The 16,200-nt window shown below is 37.0% G+C and overlaps 1 protein-coding gene across 1 annotated transcript in view; it reads left to right on the top strand.

Moving 5' to 3' along the window:
• Positions 1-4,090: 4,090 nt before the first annotated feature.
• colec12 (collectin subfamily member 12) overlaps positions 4,091-16,200 on the top strand; it is a 126,083-nt gene continuing 113,973 nt past the window's right edge. The window contains exon 1 of the mRNA XM_088918159.1: positions 4,091-4,580. Coding sequence (XP_088774285.1) covers positions 4,574-4,580 — 7 coding nt within the window. The 5' untranslated portion in view covers positions 4,091-4,573. The remainder of the gene's footprint in view (positions 4,581-16,200) is intronic.

Here is a 16,200-nt window from a genome sequence, read left to right as displayed (position 1 = left end):
TCTGAAATTTTATCATACAGACTACAACAAAAATCAAATACATTCTCGTCTGTAGGTGTAAATCATTTCTATTTATTTTTGCACTGTTGTTTATTTTTCTGTTACTATAGTATTTCACTTTAAAATTGTAACTACCAAAACCAACTGTTTTCTTTATCTTATAAAAATAGTTACGTGATAAAATTATATGAAGTACAGAATTTCTCAGTTCCTATAAAGATAAATATACACTGAAATATCAAATTTAGTTGGAAAAAAACTGGAGTTGCAAACAAAAGACAGAACCTGCAGAAATAAGGTGAAGAAATAAGCAACACAGTAATTACATCTTAGAAGTAGGTCTAGAATAAACCCAAAATAAAGATCTAATGTACTATATTTAAAGAAAGCACCTAGAATACTTGCACTCTTTTAAGTTTGCTTTTTACATTGTCTAAACTCTACAAAACACTCTTGAAAACTGCTGAAAAGTATTGCGGTCAAACAGACTGACAGACAAATGGAAGCACTCTTCACATATGTTATAGAAAGGCAGTCAACGCAACCTCTAGCCACAAAAATCAATAACTCTAATCTCTGAAATCACAACAACAACATAGGAAGAACTAATTAAATACAGACTGAAGATAGGAAGCAGAAAAACCATTATGCCGTAGAAGCAAAATTTCCTCCCTTTCCCTAGAATGATACTTTGTTATATTTATTAGATAAAAAGAGTTTCTGACAGTGTTTCTTCAATACTTGCCATGAAAACTACTGCAGAAATCAGAAAAGAATTTTGGGAAATTAACATAAGGGATACAAAAAACTCAAAGACACTAGTTGAAGTAACTGAAATGTTCAACTCATAAAAAATATCTACAAAAGATAAAAACAACATTAAAGAATCTCTTGGTATTCAAAAATAGTCTTTTAGTCCAATAAATACAGCTTCATAAGAGATGTCTCACAGCCTAATGCTAGGATGAGCTCTGTGGAGGCTAGAGAATATTGTACTTATGCAAAGGTTATACTAGAAATGAGTATATGTGATACTAACAAGCATCTCCACCCCCTCTTTTACAGTGTTGAAAATTGTGTCTTTTCAGATTTTTGCAATGTTTGTACAGTTACAAGTACATTATTAATCATCTTTCCATGACCTACATTTATAGTAACAGTACAACAGTATTACAGGAATAGTTTTTCACTGAGCCAACTGTTGATTTCAGAAAAACCTAAATCACATGTAAAAGGCTGCACAACAACCAAATAATGGAATAACTGAAATGGAAAACTGAGATACAGAACAGTACAACTCTGTATTACACAGTTGTTAGATAGTCAGTGCAGAACTAAATACATTTTTACTATATTAATTTTCAAAAAATGGTTCAGACTGCTGTTACAGATTTTTTAGGTAAAAACAACAAAGCAATACTGAAAATGCCTAGGTCCCTAATGCTTTCCTTTATAATACAGTATGTATTTGGTTTATAATTTTACAAACACTACTGATTTTTTTTCCATCAAATTGTTATCAGTCACGTCATTTTCACACTCTTTGGAGTTCATGGAATCTTAACATGACTGTATCCTGGCCTTCTGTTTCTATACTGGGTTCTGTTTGGTTTTGGAAACTTACAGTAATATAGTATTTTTTACTATAGAACAATGGTTGTTATATAATCCAAGATTGAACAACCTCTTTAAAAATATAAATTGGTGGTTACACGTGTTATTCTTATGGATGTCAATAACAGCAATGTTCTACAGCAACTAATAACTTACAAAGTTCACTGACTGAGGAAAACAATGATAAACTTTTTCGAAATATTTGAAAACAGCCCTCCAGTCAAGTTCAAAGCTCGGCTGCAATTTTACACCTGTAACATGAATGTACAGCGTAAATCTTAAGTATTTTAAATAATTTTACTAAGAATTTTTCATGTTCTTGTCCTGTATAAGCAGCTACTCAAAGAGCAGGGTGTACACTGCATCTTGCATGTTGCTGGTACAATGTAGTGATACCAGGGGATAGAAGATAACCATCTGTGGGCCTCTTGATTTGGGACTGAGACTACTGGAAATTACCATTAATCTCCTCTCTTCTGATATTTCACAAAGTTCTCAATTTGGCTACGCACATCCAGATTACTCTGACTGAAATTTTTATTTAATTTTGTCATCTTCCAGGTAGGGTGGCACAGTGGCAAAGTAGTTAGCATTGCTCCCTTGCAGTGCTGGGGCCCTGCGTTCAATTCTGGACCTGAGGTACTATCTGTGTGGAGTTTGTATGTTCTCCCCCTGTTTTCTCACGGTCCAAAAAGCTTGTGGTACATTAATTGACTTCTGGAAAAATTGGACCTGTGTCTGTTTGTGTCTGTCAGTCTGCCCTGCAAAGGACAGACTTTTCACACATTTTTTTTTCAGGATACACTCTGGGTCTTCCGCAACCCTGAATTCGATGAATTTGTTAAAAAACGGATGGATTTCTTAAACTCTTGAACTGTATTTTGTTTAAAAATACTTTTTGCTCATTTTCAGAGTATCGGTGCATTTTCTTTAAGTTTGTCTTATAATTGCCATTTCTATTTTGACTAGAATTTATATTGTTTATTTACCTGCTGTTTATATGGCACTTTGATTCGGTTTTCTTCTGTAATCTAATTTTTTTCTCTTTATCTTCTACTGTAGTTGTACAACACTACGTGATGCTTTGCATTTCTGCAAGATAAAAATAAATATTATTATTTTAAAATCTCCGCTACAAGTTTGAAACTAATTTATAAGATTGAAGGTCACAATATACTGTTGTAAGCCATGTAACTCTATCATAAACTAAGATTAATGTCTTACAAATTGTATTTACTGTTAGGGTTGTACTACTATTCACGATCACCACAGGACAAGACTGCAAACCTGTCCATAAAATGGAAAACCTCCAAGGAAAGCCATGTTGCTGCTGTAAGTGGAATTGGTGAACCAGTAGGTAGAACTCCTCCCTCTTGACTAAAATCTCCAACGCAGTGCCTTGATATGGTGGTGACCAAAGGTGTTGTCTTTCATTTTAAACCCCTTTTGGATTCATTTGGTAATTGAACATCTCATGGCACTGTTTCTGCTCATGGCACTGTAGGGGTGTTAACCCTGGTGCTCTAGCTACAGTCCTCCCTGGGCCTGCATAACTGAACCTGCATAACACTTTCGTGCTTTTTTTAAATTCAGTTGGTGAAGTCATTTTCTCAGATCTCTGTTTGAACTGGTTTGGCCGTCAATGCGCCACCCAGGTGCTATAGGTGCTTCACTTACTGTAAATGGCTTATGAAGGAGGGACCGTTCTACATGTAAAGCACTTTGAGATCCTTTGAGATTATTGCCATACCAAATTCTATACAAATTAAATTATCACTACTATTATTTCTGCTGTAATGAGTTTAGAATGTTTAAAGAGTTTCTAGCGGTATTGACTACGTTAAGTCTTCACAGACATGCACTGAATGATTTTAAAGTCCTTCAACCATAAGAGCCCACGTCTGTTTTGCATTAAGATACACTAATATCAATGCTTTAAAAGACATTTATTTTGATAACAGAAATTCCAACCTAGTAATTACACGCGCAATTACGCAGCAAATGGTTTGAGCTGATTTCACATATGCTGTTAAGCAAATGCTTACATCCGGAGGTGTCTGTGTTAGCCTGTAAATACAAAACCGATGAAGCGCATGATTTCACATTTTTTTAACCTGTATGAGATGGGTGATTTTTAATGTCCCCGTTTTGCCTTCAACATCTTGTCCCGTTTTAGAACTTTTCTCAACACATTTCTGATGACGGGGGATGGATGGAACTTTTCCATAGAAAAAAACGAAGGAGTATACTGTTGTGTGATTTTGCAGCAGGGTTTGGATTTGGATATGGTGACGTCCTAAATTAAAAAAAGTGCTTAATGAGTCCCAGATTTCTTACCCCAAGGACAGCTCCATCGGAGCGGTAATCTAATCTCATCTCCGGTTTCGCAGACTCTGCACGTCCTAGGATTTACACTTTTTGGAGATCTTCACCTTTTCCCCTTTAAGAAACGGAGACAAGGGGGATCAGACAGATGTAGAAAACACGTGGTTTAGTCGAATGCCTGCAGACTTGGGACTTCCTTTCTAGTTTGACATTTTTGTGGTTTTCTGATTGTAGCCAACGGAGTTGGAGGAGAAACATCAATACCGGAACCCAGTACTCTTTAATGTAGGGACTAGTGGCATTGTAAAGAAAAAAGATCTGAACCTGGAAAAGTTTTTTTTTAAAAAAAAGGGCAGCAGGACTTATACACAAGTTGGTCGTGGGAATGGAGTTTTGACGGAAAGGTGCCTGAGATGCAATAATAATCTATATTGTGCCTTCATCTTTCTTTTTTTAAATCAATTGGAAGATACGCCACCTTTAACGGGAGATTTAGTTTCTTTTTAATGAACACTAACACGGGTTGCACTCTCAAAGGGAATTCTTTGAAGCGAATGCAATAGAAAATGCATTAAAATAACGTTTTCCTCAACGGACGTTTTTCTCCTTTTTTACCGTGCATCTTAAAACCACAATGAAAGGTATGTATCGACATAATACTTTTATACAAAATATTAGTGGAAAAGTATGGAATATCTATTTTTTATAATGTATGTACCTAGCAGTTTAATTGCTTTTACCAGTTTTCACTGTACAGATTTTTGTTGTAGGGTTTATTTTACTAAATAATAGTAATGAACTTCTGTGTGTGACATCTGGTAACGATTAAATGCCAGCGGAAGCTAAACTGGGTTGTGAAATTATTTGGCATCTTTGAACTTCAGTGAGGCTCCAGAATAGTTTTTATTATCATGAGAGATCTGACACTTGAATTAAGCATAGGAGAATTAAGAATAGCAATTTATGTTGGCGTGCGGTGACTTTTCAAAACCAATTTAAATATAATATCATGCCTTAAAAATCAAAATGTCATTTTTGTTTAATGCTTTAAGTAGTGTCAGGACTGATAATTTCGAATCTGAAAGAGGGGAAATTAAAAGGGGGGGGGGGGTTATAGCTAATCAAATATTTTAGAAAAAATATCTTAAGTATATCTGTCTAGTACGCATTATATACTGTATGAAATATTACAGAATCACAAATACTCTGTTGTGTTACTCTACTACTAACACATCAGCTACGAAGATTCTTAAATTTTGACTTGTTAAGATGTACCTATATCTTTTCAGTGATTTAGTTTTACTCCGATCAGTTTATAAAAATGCCTTTACTGAATTTAACTTTTCTGTTCATTTTTTAATGAAATGTATTTACGAAATATAATGATTTTTAGATTACAAAGGAATTCAAAATGAAAACTGATATGCTATTTCCACTGTCGTCCTCCTGTGGTCTTGTTAATCACATTTTAGACTAATGTCTTAGAAACACTGTATAAATATGCAGTATAATCGGACATTTTAAAAGGAACACTTTTTTTTTATTTTTACAACATTTATTTTTACTAACATTCCATTTGTTTAATTCTTCAAGAATGTGTTTTTTTCCCATATTGATACAGACAGCTGGCCTCAGCGTATTATCACAACGTATAGTATCAGGGAGAGTACAAGCCACACTTTTCTGTTGTTTTATATATACTATTTATCGGCAGCCAGACTCCTTGCGCAGACTAATTATGACCATCGTGTTCCGTGTATGGTTTTGACTACAGTGAAAATAAAGGTGGAATAATGTAATGGAATGCACCAATGTACAAAAATAACAAATTATGCCGCGTCAAAGAGCCCGTGGGCAGTGCATTGGTCAATATTGCAGCCGCAGCACTGAGGACCTTGGTTGCTATCTGTGTGGAGTTTGTATGTTTTCCTTGTGTTTGTCTCCTTTGAGATTCCTCCTGGTGCTCCAGTTTCCTCCCCAGACTCCAAGGACAAACTGGTAGGTTAATTGGCTTCAGGAAAAAATGATTCTGGTATGAATGTGTGCGGTGTTTGTGTCTGTGTGTGTCCTGCGATGGACTGGCATCCCATCCAGGGTGTATCCTGCTTTGGCCCCATTGCTGCTGGGATACGCATGACACTATTATGTAAAGCGGTTAGAAAATGGATGGATGAAATAGCCTGTTTTGTAACCCAGTTATTAGGGGGAAATCTAAAAGATCTAAGTGATCTGAGGATCTCATCCATTCTTACTTCTTTAAAGTATCCATGTTGTTTGGTCCTATTACCTCTGAGCTTTAACTAAGAATAGTTACAAAGAAGTGGAGGCCATTTGGTCCATCAAGACTGTTTAGTGGATAGGTAGTAGCTTATTGATTGGAACACGTTATACAGCTATGTTTTGCAGGAATCCATGGTGTCAGGGTTTAACAACGTGGCTGGGTAGTTCATTTTACACTCGCAGAATTCCTTGTGTAAAGAAGTGCCTCCTGTTCTCTAATTTAAATTTACTACCATGTATTTTCCATTTGTGTCCACAAGCCATGAAGCTCAGGAAAGTACCTGTATATGATTCCAAAGCAGAAACATTGTTTTTGTGACATGGAGAGCACCATTTTACACAACATTTTTTATTTTTCATTTTCAGATTTATTTTAAAATAAAATGGCAATATAGTACTAAAATTTACCATTTTGTAAACCAATGCTCGTGCAAAAAGTTTTTAAAAAAGGAATATTTCAGATCCACAGTAAACATTTGAGGTCATTAACAGGATTATTTCTTATTATTTCTTAAAATTAACTGAATCCTTCCTGTGTCCACAAACCTCTATGATCATGCCTTTAAGGCTAGTGCATTCAATTAGTCTTCATCTCTCTCCCAGCAACTCACAAGTGTCCTTGTAAAGTTTATTACTGTAAGGAACTTTTGTTTTCATTCAAGTTCCTGGTAGAGAACAAGAGTCAGTGGTCAGTGTTTTCATTACATCTTGATTTTGTGAAAACAAAAAAGATCCATAAAGCTAAAAGGCTATTTTATATTGTAGAAAATACAGACTTATCCAGGTTAAACAGAGCAGATTGATCTGATTAGAATGTTAGCTTCATAAAAATGTCTAACATTTCAGAAGAATTTCACCATACAGTTGTGTTTCTGTATGAAGAAATGTTTAGCATAGAGCAGAACAAAATTTCCAAGACTTGTGCACAGTAGTTTATAATATATATGTTTCAGTAAGTCAGCATCTAGTTTGGTGAGTCAATGACCTACAGAAACCCAAAGTCCAGAGCACCATGTATACCTCTACCTTAAGAGAGGCATTAATAGCACTTTTCTTCTCAATGTAAAGAGGGGACTTAATTATTTTTCAGTAGAGAATACTGAACCCTCTGGACCAGTTATTATATATAGAGTATAACCAATGCCCCAGTATGGTGACTGGAGACACTGTACTACAGGAGTGTTACCCTGGTGCCTGACTAAATTCTAGCTTGAGCTTCCACTATCTGGACTACCAGACCTTCCCCAATAATAATAATAATAATAATAATAATAATAATAATAATAATAATAATAATAATAACAACCACTTTACATTGAGATGAGAGGAGACAGCAGCTGGGGGTATGGAGTACAGTAGGAAAGCCTAGGGGCCCACGGAACCAGTTAAATAAAAGCCCTTTAAAAAAAGACGGTATTAAGTCCAGGATGTCTAGACATCTCCACCTCATCGGCTGTGTAGTGCGGTTTAGTACGGCTTCTGATGAGTAATGAGCATAATGGCAGCCACATTTCCCCCAAATGGGTGCTGCTGTGTAGTGGTGGATGAAATGGGTCCCCTTCTATGTGTAGAGCTTATTGGGATCCTTTAAGGTGAAAAGTGTTATATACAGTAATGTAAATACAAGGAATTGATGTTACATCGAACACCCTAAACCTCTTCAGTGCATAAATGCTTAAGTTCAGGACTACATTGATGCAATAATTCAAAACAATAAAGCATATTAGGGTGGCATGGTGGGTAGCATAACTGCCTGCAATTGAGCCCTGGAGCCCTGGGTTCAACTCCAGACCTGGGGTGCCATCTGTGTGGAGTTTATATGTTCTCCCTTTGATCTTGTGAGTTTCCTCCAGGTGCTCCAGTTTCCTCCCACAGTCCAAAGATGTACAGTAGGTTAACTGGCTTCTGGGAAAGTTGGTCTTGGTGTGAGTGTGTATACTGTATATCTGTGTTTGTGTCTGTGTGTCTGCCCTGTGACTGGCTTCCCATCCAGGGTGTACCCTGCCTTTCGCTTGCTGGGATACGCTCTGGCTCTCATGCAGCCCTAAAATTGGATGAACTGGATAGAAAATGGATGGATGGAATAAAGCATATAAAGTTCATTGTAAACTCGGTTACACTTCTTACCAACAGATTGTATATTACAGGTATTGAAAGACATTATCACAATTATTTATATGTATAATCTTTGTAAAAAAAAATAGCAGATTTCTAGAAAAAGAGATAGCAATACTTTCAGGCACATGTGAAGTGTTAAACTGTGTCATTGTACTACAGTGGAAGTGAAGGTTTGAATGTCCCAAACCATGGCTACATAAGGAACAGTCCTTCAGTCTACTCCAATGCAGTGTTGGTCCTGCTAATTGTCTGTTGAAGAAATACGGAGCTGGTTGTTGACATTTTCTCCATACAAGTGAATTGGAAGGGTAACTGTAATGAAGAGTTCTTTCCGGACCCTATGCGGACAACACAATCCGAAGTAGTGTGGAAACACTAGGGAAAAAGGTCATGCAGGAATACGGGGATGAAATCAGGGGGGCGTGTCCATGGTGCGTTGGTGCACGGGGGAGGTGTAGCCGAGGCAAACAATCCAAAGGTAATCCAGACGGGGATTCCAAAAACACAAGTATAAGTCCATGGCCAGGCGATCCATCCAGGAGATTAAAACCAGGAACCGGGTCGGAACAGGCAGGGGGAACAGGAACGGGAACAGAGACTTAAAACCATGATGGAGCCAGACTCATCAGGACCCGGGCTCGCACGATATGGAAATCAGATGCAGAGCCCGGAACTGAGTGAGTGTCTGGCTTTTAAGGGGAACGGGAAGGAGGCTGGAACAAGGGGCAGGTGCACAGAATAAGTCCAAAGTGAAAAGAGCTGGAGCGCCCTTAAGGAGGAGGGACTACAATCGTGACAGTAACCTCATCCTAAAGATGCTTGCTGCAACCTTGCCTATGTTTAATTATCAATAAAACTTTTCTTATAATTCTACAAATTAATGGATTTGAAAATAAGAGTTGAATATATACCCTTCTATTTTTCTGGAATCTCTCTGAGATCTCTCTCTCTGAGATAATTGGACTATAGTGTATTGGGCTATATAAGTGAGTATACAGTATAGCGGATTGGGCTATGTACAGTAAGCCAGCACCAATATCACCCGTCGCTCATAACTAGCAATCCACTGAGTTTCAGGGTGATATAGCTGCTGTCTTATATAGCCCAATTCACCATATACTCACTTATATAGCCCATACACTATGTGTGTGCAAAGGTGTGAGCCTGGCCAGTACCTGGAAGGGAGACATCCTGGTAAAGCTAACGTTGCTGCTGGAAGACATGTTAGTGGGGCCAATAGGGGGCGCTCACCGTGCAGTCTGTGTGGGTCCTAGTGCCCCTGTATGGTGTCAGTGACACCATACTTTAGATGCCGTTCTTTGGATGAGACGTAAAACCGAGGTCCTGACTCTCTGTGGTCATTAAAAATCCCAGGGCGTTTCTCGAAAAGAGTAGGGGTGTTTCCAAATGCACCATTGGCCTTTACCAATCATGCCCTCCTAACTATCCCATCTATGAATTGGCATCATCACTCTGTTCTCCCCCCCACTGATACAGTGCCTAGAAAAAGTATTCACCCCCCTTGGACTTTTTCACATTTTATTGTGTTACAGCATGGAACCATGATGTATTTAACTGACAATTTCAACACCAAGTACTCTATAATGTCAAAGTGGAAAAAAAATCCAGACATTCTATTAGATTAATTAAAAATAAAAAACAGAAAATAATTTAATGCATAAGTATTCACCCCCTTGCTTTGACACACCTAAATTACAGTACCTCTGAAGTAACCAACTCTCTTCTCCAAGTCACAGAATTACTTGATTGGAGTCCACCTGTGTGCAGTTGAGGTGTTTCACATGATATCAGAATAAGTGTCTGGGAGTTTCCACACTTAGTGTATTTCCAAGGATACACTACACCATGAAGACCAAGGAACATTCCAAGCAGATCTGAGACAAGGTTCTTGAAAAATACCGGTCAGGGCAAGGATATAAGAAAATGTCCAAGGCACTGAATATACCTCGAAGCACAGTGAATCACACACCATCATTAAAAAGGTGAGAAAATATGGAACTGTGAATCTGCCCAGAACTGGCCGTCCAAAACTGAGTGTCCGGGCAAAAAGAGCCATAGTAAGGGAGGCCACCAAGAGGCCTACAGCAACTCTAAAGGAGTTATAATCCTCCATGACAGAGATGGGAGAACCTATGCATGAGACAACAATAGTACGCACACTTCATAAATATGGCTTGTATGGGAGGCTGGCAAGAAGAAAGCCTTTGTTGAAAAAAACTCATCACATCTCGGCTGGAGATTGCCCAAAGGCATATAAGAGACTCAACAATCTGTTGAGACCAAAATTGAACTTCTGGGCCTCAATCCTAAGCACAGCACATCACACTGAGAGCACCGTCCCTACAGTGAAGCATGGTGGTGGCAGCATCATGCTTTGGGGATGCTTTCTGCGGCAAGGACTGGAAACCATCATAAAGATAGAAGGAAAAATAGATGGAGCTAAGTACAGAAAAATCCTGGAGGAAAACGTACTGCAATCCTGCAAGAGCACTGGGATTTGGAAGACCATTCATTTTCCAACAGGACAATGACCCCAGACATACAGCCAAAGCCACACTAGAGTGGCTTAAAACCAAAAAGGTTAATGTCCTGGAGTGGCCCAAGTCAAAGCCCAGTCCTCAATCCAATTGAGCATCTGTGGAATGACTTAAAAATTGTTGTTTACAAATGGTTCCCATCCAACTTGATGGAGCTTGAGCGATTTTGCCAAGAAGAATGGGCAAAAATTCCAGTGTCAAAATGTGCAACGCTGATAGAGATTTACCCAAAGAGACTCACAGCTGTAATTGCAGCGAAATGTGGTCCTACCAATTATTAAATCTGGGGGGAATACTTATGCATTCAATTATTTTCTGTTTTTTATATTAAATTAATTTAGTAAAATGTTTGGATTTTTTTTTCAAGTTCAAGCGGGGTGAATACTTTTTATATGCACTGTACATGATGTGTGGTGAGTGTAATGTGTGTATTATGGCTGCCTTCGCATCATCCAGGTGGGTTCTGCACATTGGTGGTGGTGGAGGGGAGTCCCTTTTACCTGCAAAATGCTTTGAGTGGAGTGTACAGAAAAGCGTTATATTTTGTAAGTGTAAGGAATTAATTAATTATAGTGTTTTGCTTTTCTGATATGGGAGTTCAATGCTGAGATATGACACAACTGCAAATTACTTTTTGTTTGTATGTGCTGCCCATATGAAAATATACCTGTAAGACTCTCTTTTTGAAGAAATAAGAATTATGAGCTGTTTGGTAGAATCCTGTGATTTTGTTTTGTTTTTTTTCATTTTGTTGCTGCAGCCAAGACTATACAGAAGGCCTACTGTGTTTTGCAGTAATCCGTAACACAACAACCATCTGTGCGTTGTTCATACATAACTCTTTGACCCCTGACCTAAAACTTTTGGGGTTTTTTAAGTGAATATTAAGGTAAGATCTCCAGAGATAGAACATTATGCTTAGCTGGAAGGAAGCTTAGAGTCCTTGGATTTGTCTGAAATGATTATTTTTCTAATTTACGAAGTAAATTAAACAGGTTAATAAAAGATCAGGGGGGCATGCTGAATATATCAAAGTGAGCCCCCATGAACACACTGGAACATGTGTTTGTTATTATCAGCAATGTTCAGGCTTTCTGTGCTGCCTTTACATGGACTTTCAAGTGAGGTATAATTAGTGTTTACTATGAACCATGAGCAGTCTCTCAGTAGTGGATTTTAGATCAGATATGTTCAATTTCCTCCCATACAGAGAAAAGTTTCACAACTTCTATATTTGTGGAAAGAATTTACAGGACTTAGTTAATGTGTGCATACTATAGATGCTTGTAGGGTGCTTTGAAACCAACTTAAATAATAATTGTGTAATATTATTTTCTGCCTCGTGCAAAATATAATATTGTTAATATAAAATACAGTGACATTTAGGCATTTTAATTCATAGCAATAAGAAAAGTTTAAAATATATATATAATTAAAAACACATCATAGAATTTTAGATTGCAATTTGGTCCAAACAGAACATAAGACTAAAGTTAAAATCAAAATAATAAAGAAACAGAATTCACATTTCTCATTACTAAACGTTTTATAGCAGTTCAACCATAGTTTTTTTGTGAACAAGCTAAACATTGGCAGCTCTCATGATTTTCAGAGTGAGTAAATAATCATGACTGTACAAAACAGACTTCCAGCAAGAAGTAATGATAATAATGGCAGTAATAACAATTTTAGTAAAGTAATGTGCTGTTAGAAGGATTCTTGTTGCTGTTTGTCTGTGGCGAGCAGAAGTAATGCCAGCTCATGGATTGCAAACAGTTTGCCAGTTGAAAACATGTAATTACATTTTTGTTTGTAGAAACATTTTATGGCTCTTCCAAATAAACTGATGTTACTGTTGTACTTTATGCATTTAAAAATGTGCATACTTTTCTCTAAAGAAACTTGTAGATGCTGTAGACGTTAGTGGAGAAAAAGTACTTCTGTAATAAAACTATGATGCTTGTTATATATGGTAATGTAACATTTAAGATAACAGGAAATGCAGAATAGCTATTCTACAATAATCTGAGTATATTCTTGATGGTATGGCTCTTTCAGGTTGGAACATCTCAGGTATTGTAACCACTTTTCTACAGTACTTACATTATACATTCATCCATCCATTTTCTAACTGCTTTATTGAGTACAGGGTCATAGGGGAGCCAGCATCCCGGCAAGCAATGGGTGTAAGGCAGGATACACCCAGTATGGGACACCAGACCATCACAGGGCACACACAGACACACACCCTCACACCAGGACCAGGTTTTCCAGAAGCCAGTTAACCTACCTGTATGTGTTCAGACTGGGAGTAAAACCAGAGCTAGAGGAAAACTACACAAACGTAAGGTGAACATACAGTACAAACTCCATGCAATTAGCACCCCAGCTCCAGAACTAAGCCCAGGACCCCAGTGCTGCAAGGCAGCAATGCTAACCACTGCAGCACCGTGCCATCCACTTAAATTATGTTGTGTACAAAAAGGTTTTGAAGGAATGTAGGATTTAAGATGCAAAGTGAATTCAAAAGCCACACCGTGGCAGGGTAGGGTGACATCACAATGACAAAGTAACAAGAGTGAAATGAAAAAGTGATAAAACAGGCAAACAAATATACTGTACCTTCAAAATATTTTCTGGAGTATTGCTAATTGACCACAAGAGGTCACCATGCAAACTTAGTGACACTGTAATGACATGTTAAGGTCCTTATTTCTCTCGTGGGTAAACTGCCAGTTTCATTATAATTTAATTAGATGGTTAATTTGTCACACAGTTTGCAGACAGGGGAAACAGTACACTATTACAGATGACAATAGTCTTCTTTTTTAATAAAGTAAGCACCTCATTTATTATTGTACATCCATCCATTTTCTAACCACTGTACTCAAAACAGGGTCACAGGGGACCCGGAGTCTCGGCAAGGAATGGGCACCAGTCTATCGCAGGGCACACACAGATAGAAGCACACACTAATACCAGGGTCATTTTTTACAGAAGGCAGTTAACCTACCATTATATCTTTGGACTGTAGGATAAACCAGAACATCCAGAAGAAACATGCTAACATGGGGAGAACATACATTGTTATAAAAAAATAGGTACACCCCCTTAAGATTTCATGGTTTAATACATTTAGCCTTCACCTAGTCCTCACCAAGTCCTAATATACATAAAATTCAATTGACACATAACACACAGTCTACTTTGTAATTATTTATTTTTAAAAACCAACCACTATTGAATATCTTTGTGTAACAAAGTAAGTATCTTTACTTATATGGTCCACCATATCAATTAAGAGGGTATGTAGAATCAATTGCACCAAAACACGTGAAACAGTTCCTCCTATACATAAAATCAGAAACTTTGTCAGGTTTGTGGTAACACATCGTGCCCAGATCAAAAGAAATCCTTGAAAGTCATAGAGAAGGAATTGTTGGAGCTAATTAGTTTTGGAAGGGCTATAAATCCATTTACAAGATCTGACCATACAGTATGATCCTCCTAGAAGTCTGAAACAACCACAAGGTTATCTACAGACCTGTTGCTATGGTAAATGTCAGACTTCATGAGTCCACCATCAGGAAAAGACTGAATAAGAATGGCTTTCATAAAAGGATAATCAGGAGGAAACCAGAAGAAGACCATTGCTGCACAGGTTAAGTAAAATAGCACTTGAATGAAAAGCAAAACTTCTGGAACATCGTATTCTGAACAGATGAGTTAATAGTGACGTTGTTTGGTCATAAACAAAACATCATTTTTGGTGAAAACTTAACACTTCCTTTGACCTGAAGGACTTCATACCAGCCATGAAGAACAGTGTTGGAGGATTATGGTTTAGGCCTGTTATGCCGCCTCAGCACCTGGATCACTTGTTATCATTGAGTCTACTATGAATTCCATACTTTACCAGAGTGTTATAGAGGGAAATGTGAGACCATTTGTTTGACAGTTAAAACTGAACTGAAAGTGGATCATGCAAACAAGTCAATGATCCAAAACACACAAGCAGATTGGCTCAAAAAAGATATTTAACATTTTATAATATTGTGACAGGACCTAAAGAGAGCTGTACATAGTTATTACTACTAAAGGTGGTGCCACAAGTTACTGAATCAAGGGGTGGACTTACATTCTCACAGGAAGATATTGAATGCTGGCTGATTTATTTTTAAAGTAAATAATTACAAAGTTAAGTTTTTTATATAAGCTTATTAGGGTCACTGAGAAAAAGTTATTTATTGCATCTAAGCAAGATACCTTTTGTGTTTAAATGAGATAACATTGCATTAAATGTGATAATTACTTTGTAAACAATATTATCTAATAAATTAATATCTTGCAATATATATGCAGTAATATTGTTCTATGCATTTGTTATTGTTCTAGCATTGGCATTAACAAAGGAAGAGTCACACTCCTCTTTGTGCAAATGAATTAATCTAAAGAAGCACTTGTGATGTCGTGTGTACTGTACATGAAGTAGAACATCCTGTGATCCTGGGTTAAACAAATGTCTTTTTCACCATTTCTGTAAAAAAGCAGAAAAGAAACGGATTTACAAATTCATTTTATTCTTAATGTGAAACTACAAAAACATGTACTGGGTTTTTGTCTAATCTTTAAACATTGAATAGAATACATTTATGGTGACTTAACAGTAAGAATTAAACTGTTGCCTTCCTGATACTGTCACTCATATTGTTGGTCAATCATTAAATATGCATCAAAGTAGCCTATGAATACATCAGATACAGTTGAATTTGGAATTAAACAGCAAAATGCAAGAAACATGTCATTTGAAAAGAGAAGAAACAGCATTTCTGTGTTGGTTTTACATGAATGTAAAGAGATACCTGAATGAAAAACAATTGCAGGACCTCACACAAGCCAGTGATGCGTAAGCAGCACTATCTAATTTTAATGCAAAATGATCTTGTTTTAACATAAACAATATCTTGTTTAAATGCAATAAGTAATTTATTCTCTGTGGTGCTGATAAGCTTTCATAATTTTTGTGTGTAATTTGTCAAATCAAATTAGTTTAATCTGCCAATAGGACTTGGTGAGGACTAGGTGAAGGTCAAATATATCTCAATATGTTAAACGATAAAATCTTAAGGGTGTATATTTATGTTTTTACCTTATTGTACAAACTCCATAATAATTAAACCCAGGGCTCCTGTGTTGCAAAGCAGGAATGCTAACCACTGCATCCACTGTGCCAGTATGCCACCCACAATAATTATTATAATAATACTGTTATTATTAAATGTTACAGAAATGACTGATCAATCCC

This window comes from Atractosteus spatula, chromosome 6 (genome assembly GCF_055471065.1).
Source record: "Atractosteus spatula isolate fAtrSpa1 chromosome 6, fAtrSpa1.hap1, whole genome shotgun sequence".
NCBI classification, from domain to species: Eukaryota; Metazoa; Chordata; class Actinopteri; order Semionotiformes; family Lepisosteidae; genus Atractosteus; species Atractosteus spatula.
The sequence above is the reverse complement of the archived record's forward strand: the minus strand, read 5'-3'. Positions and strand labels throughout refer to the sequence as shown.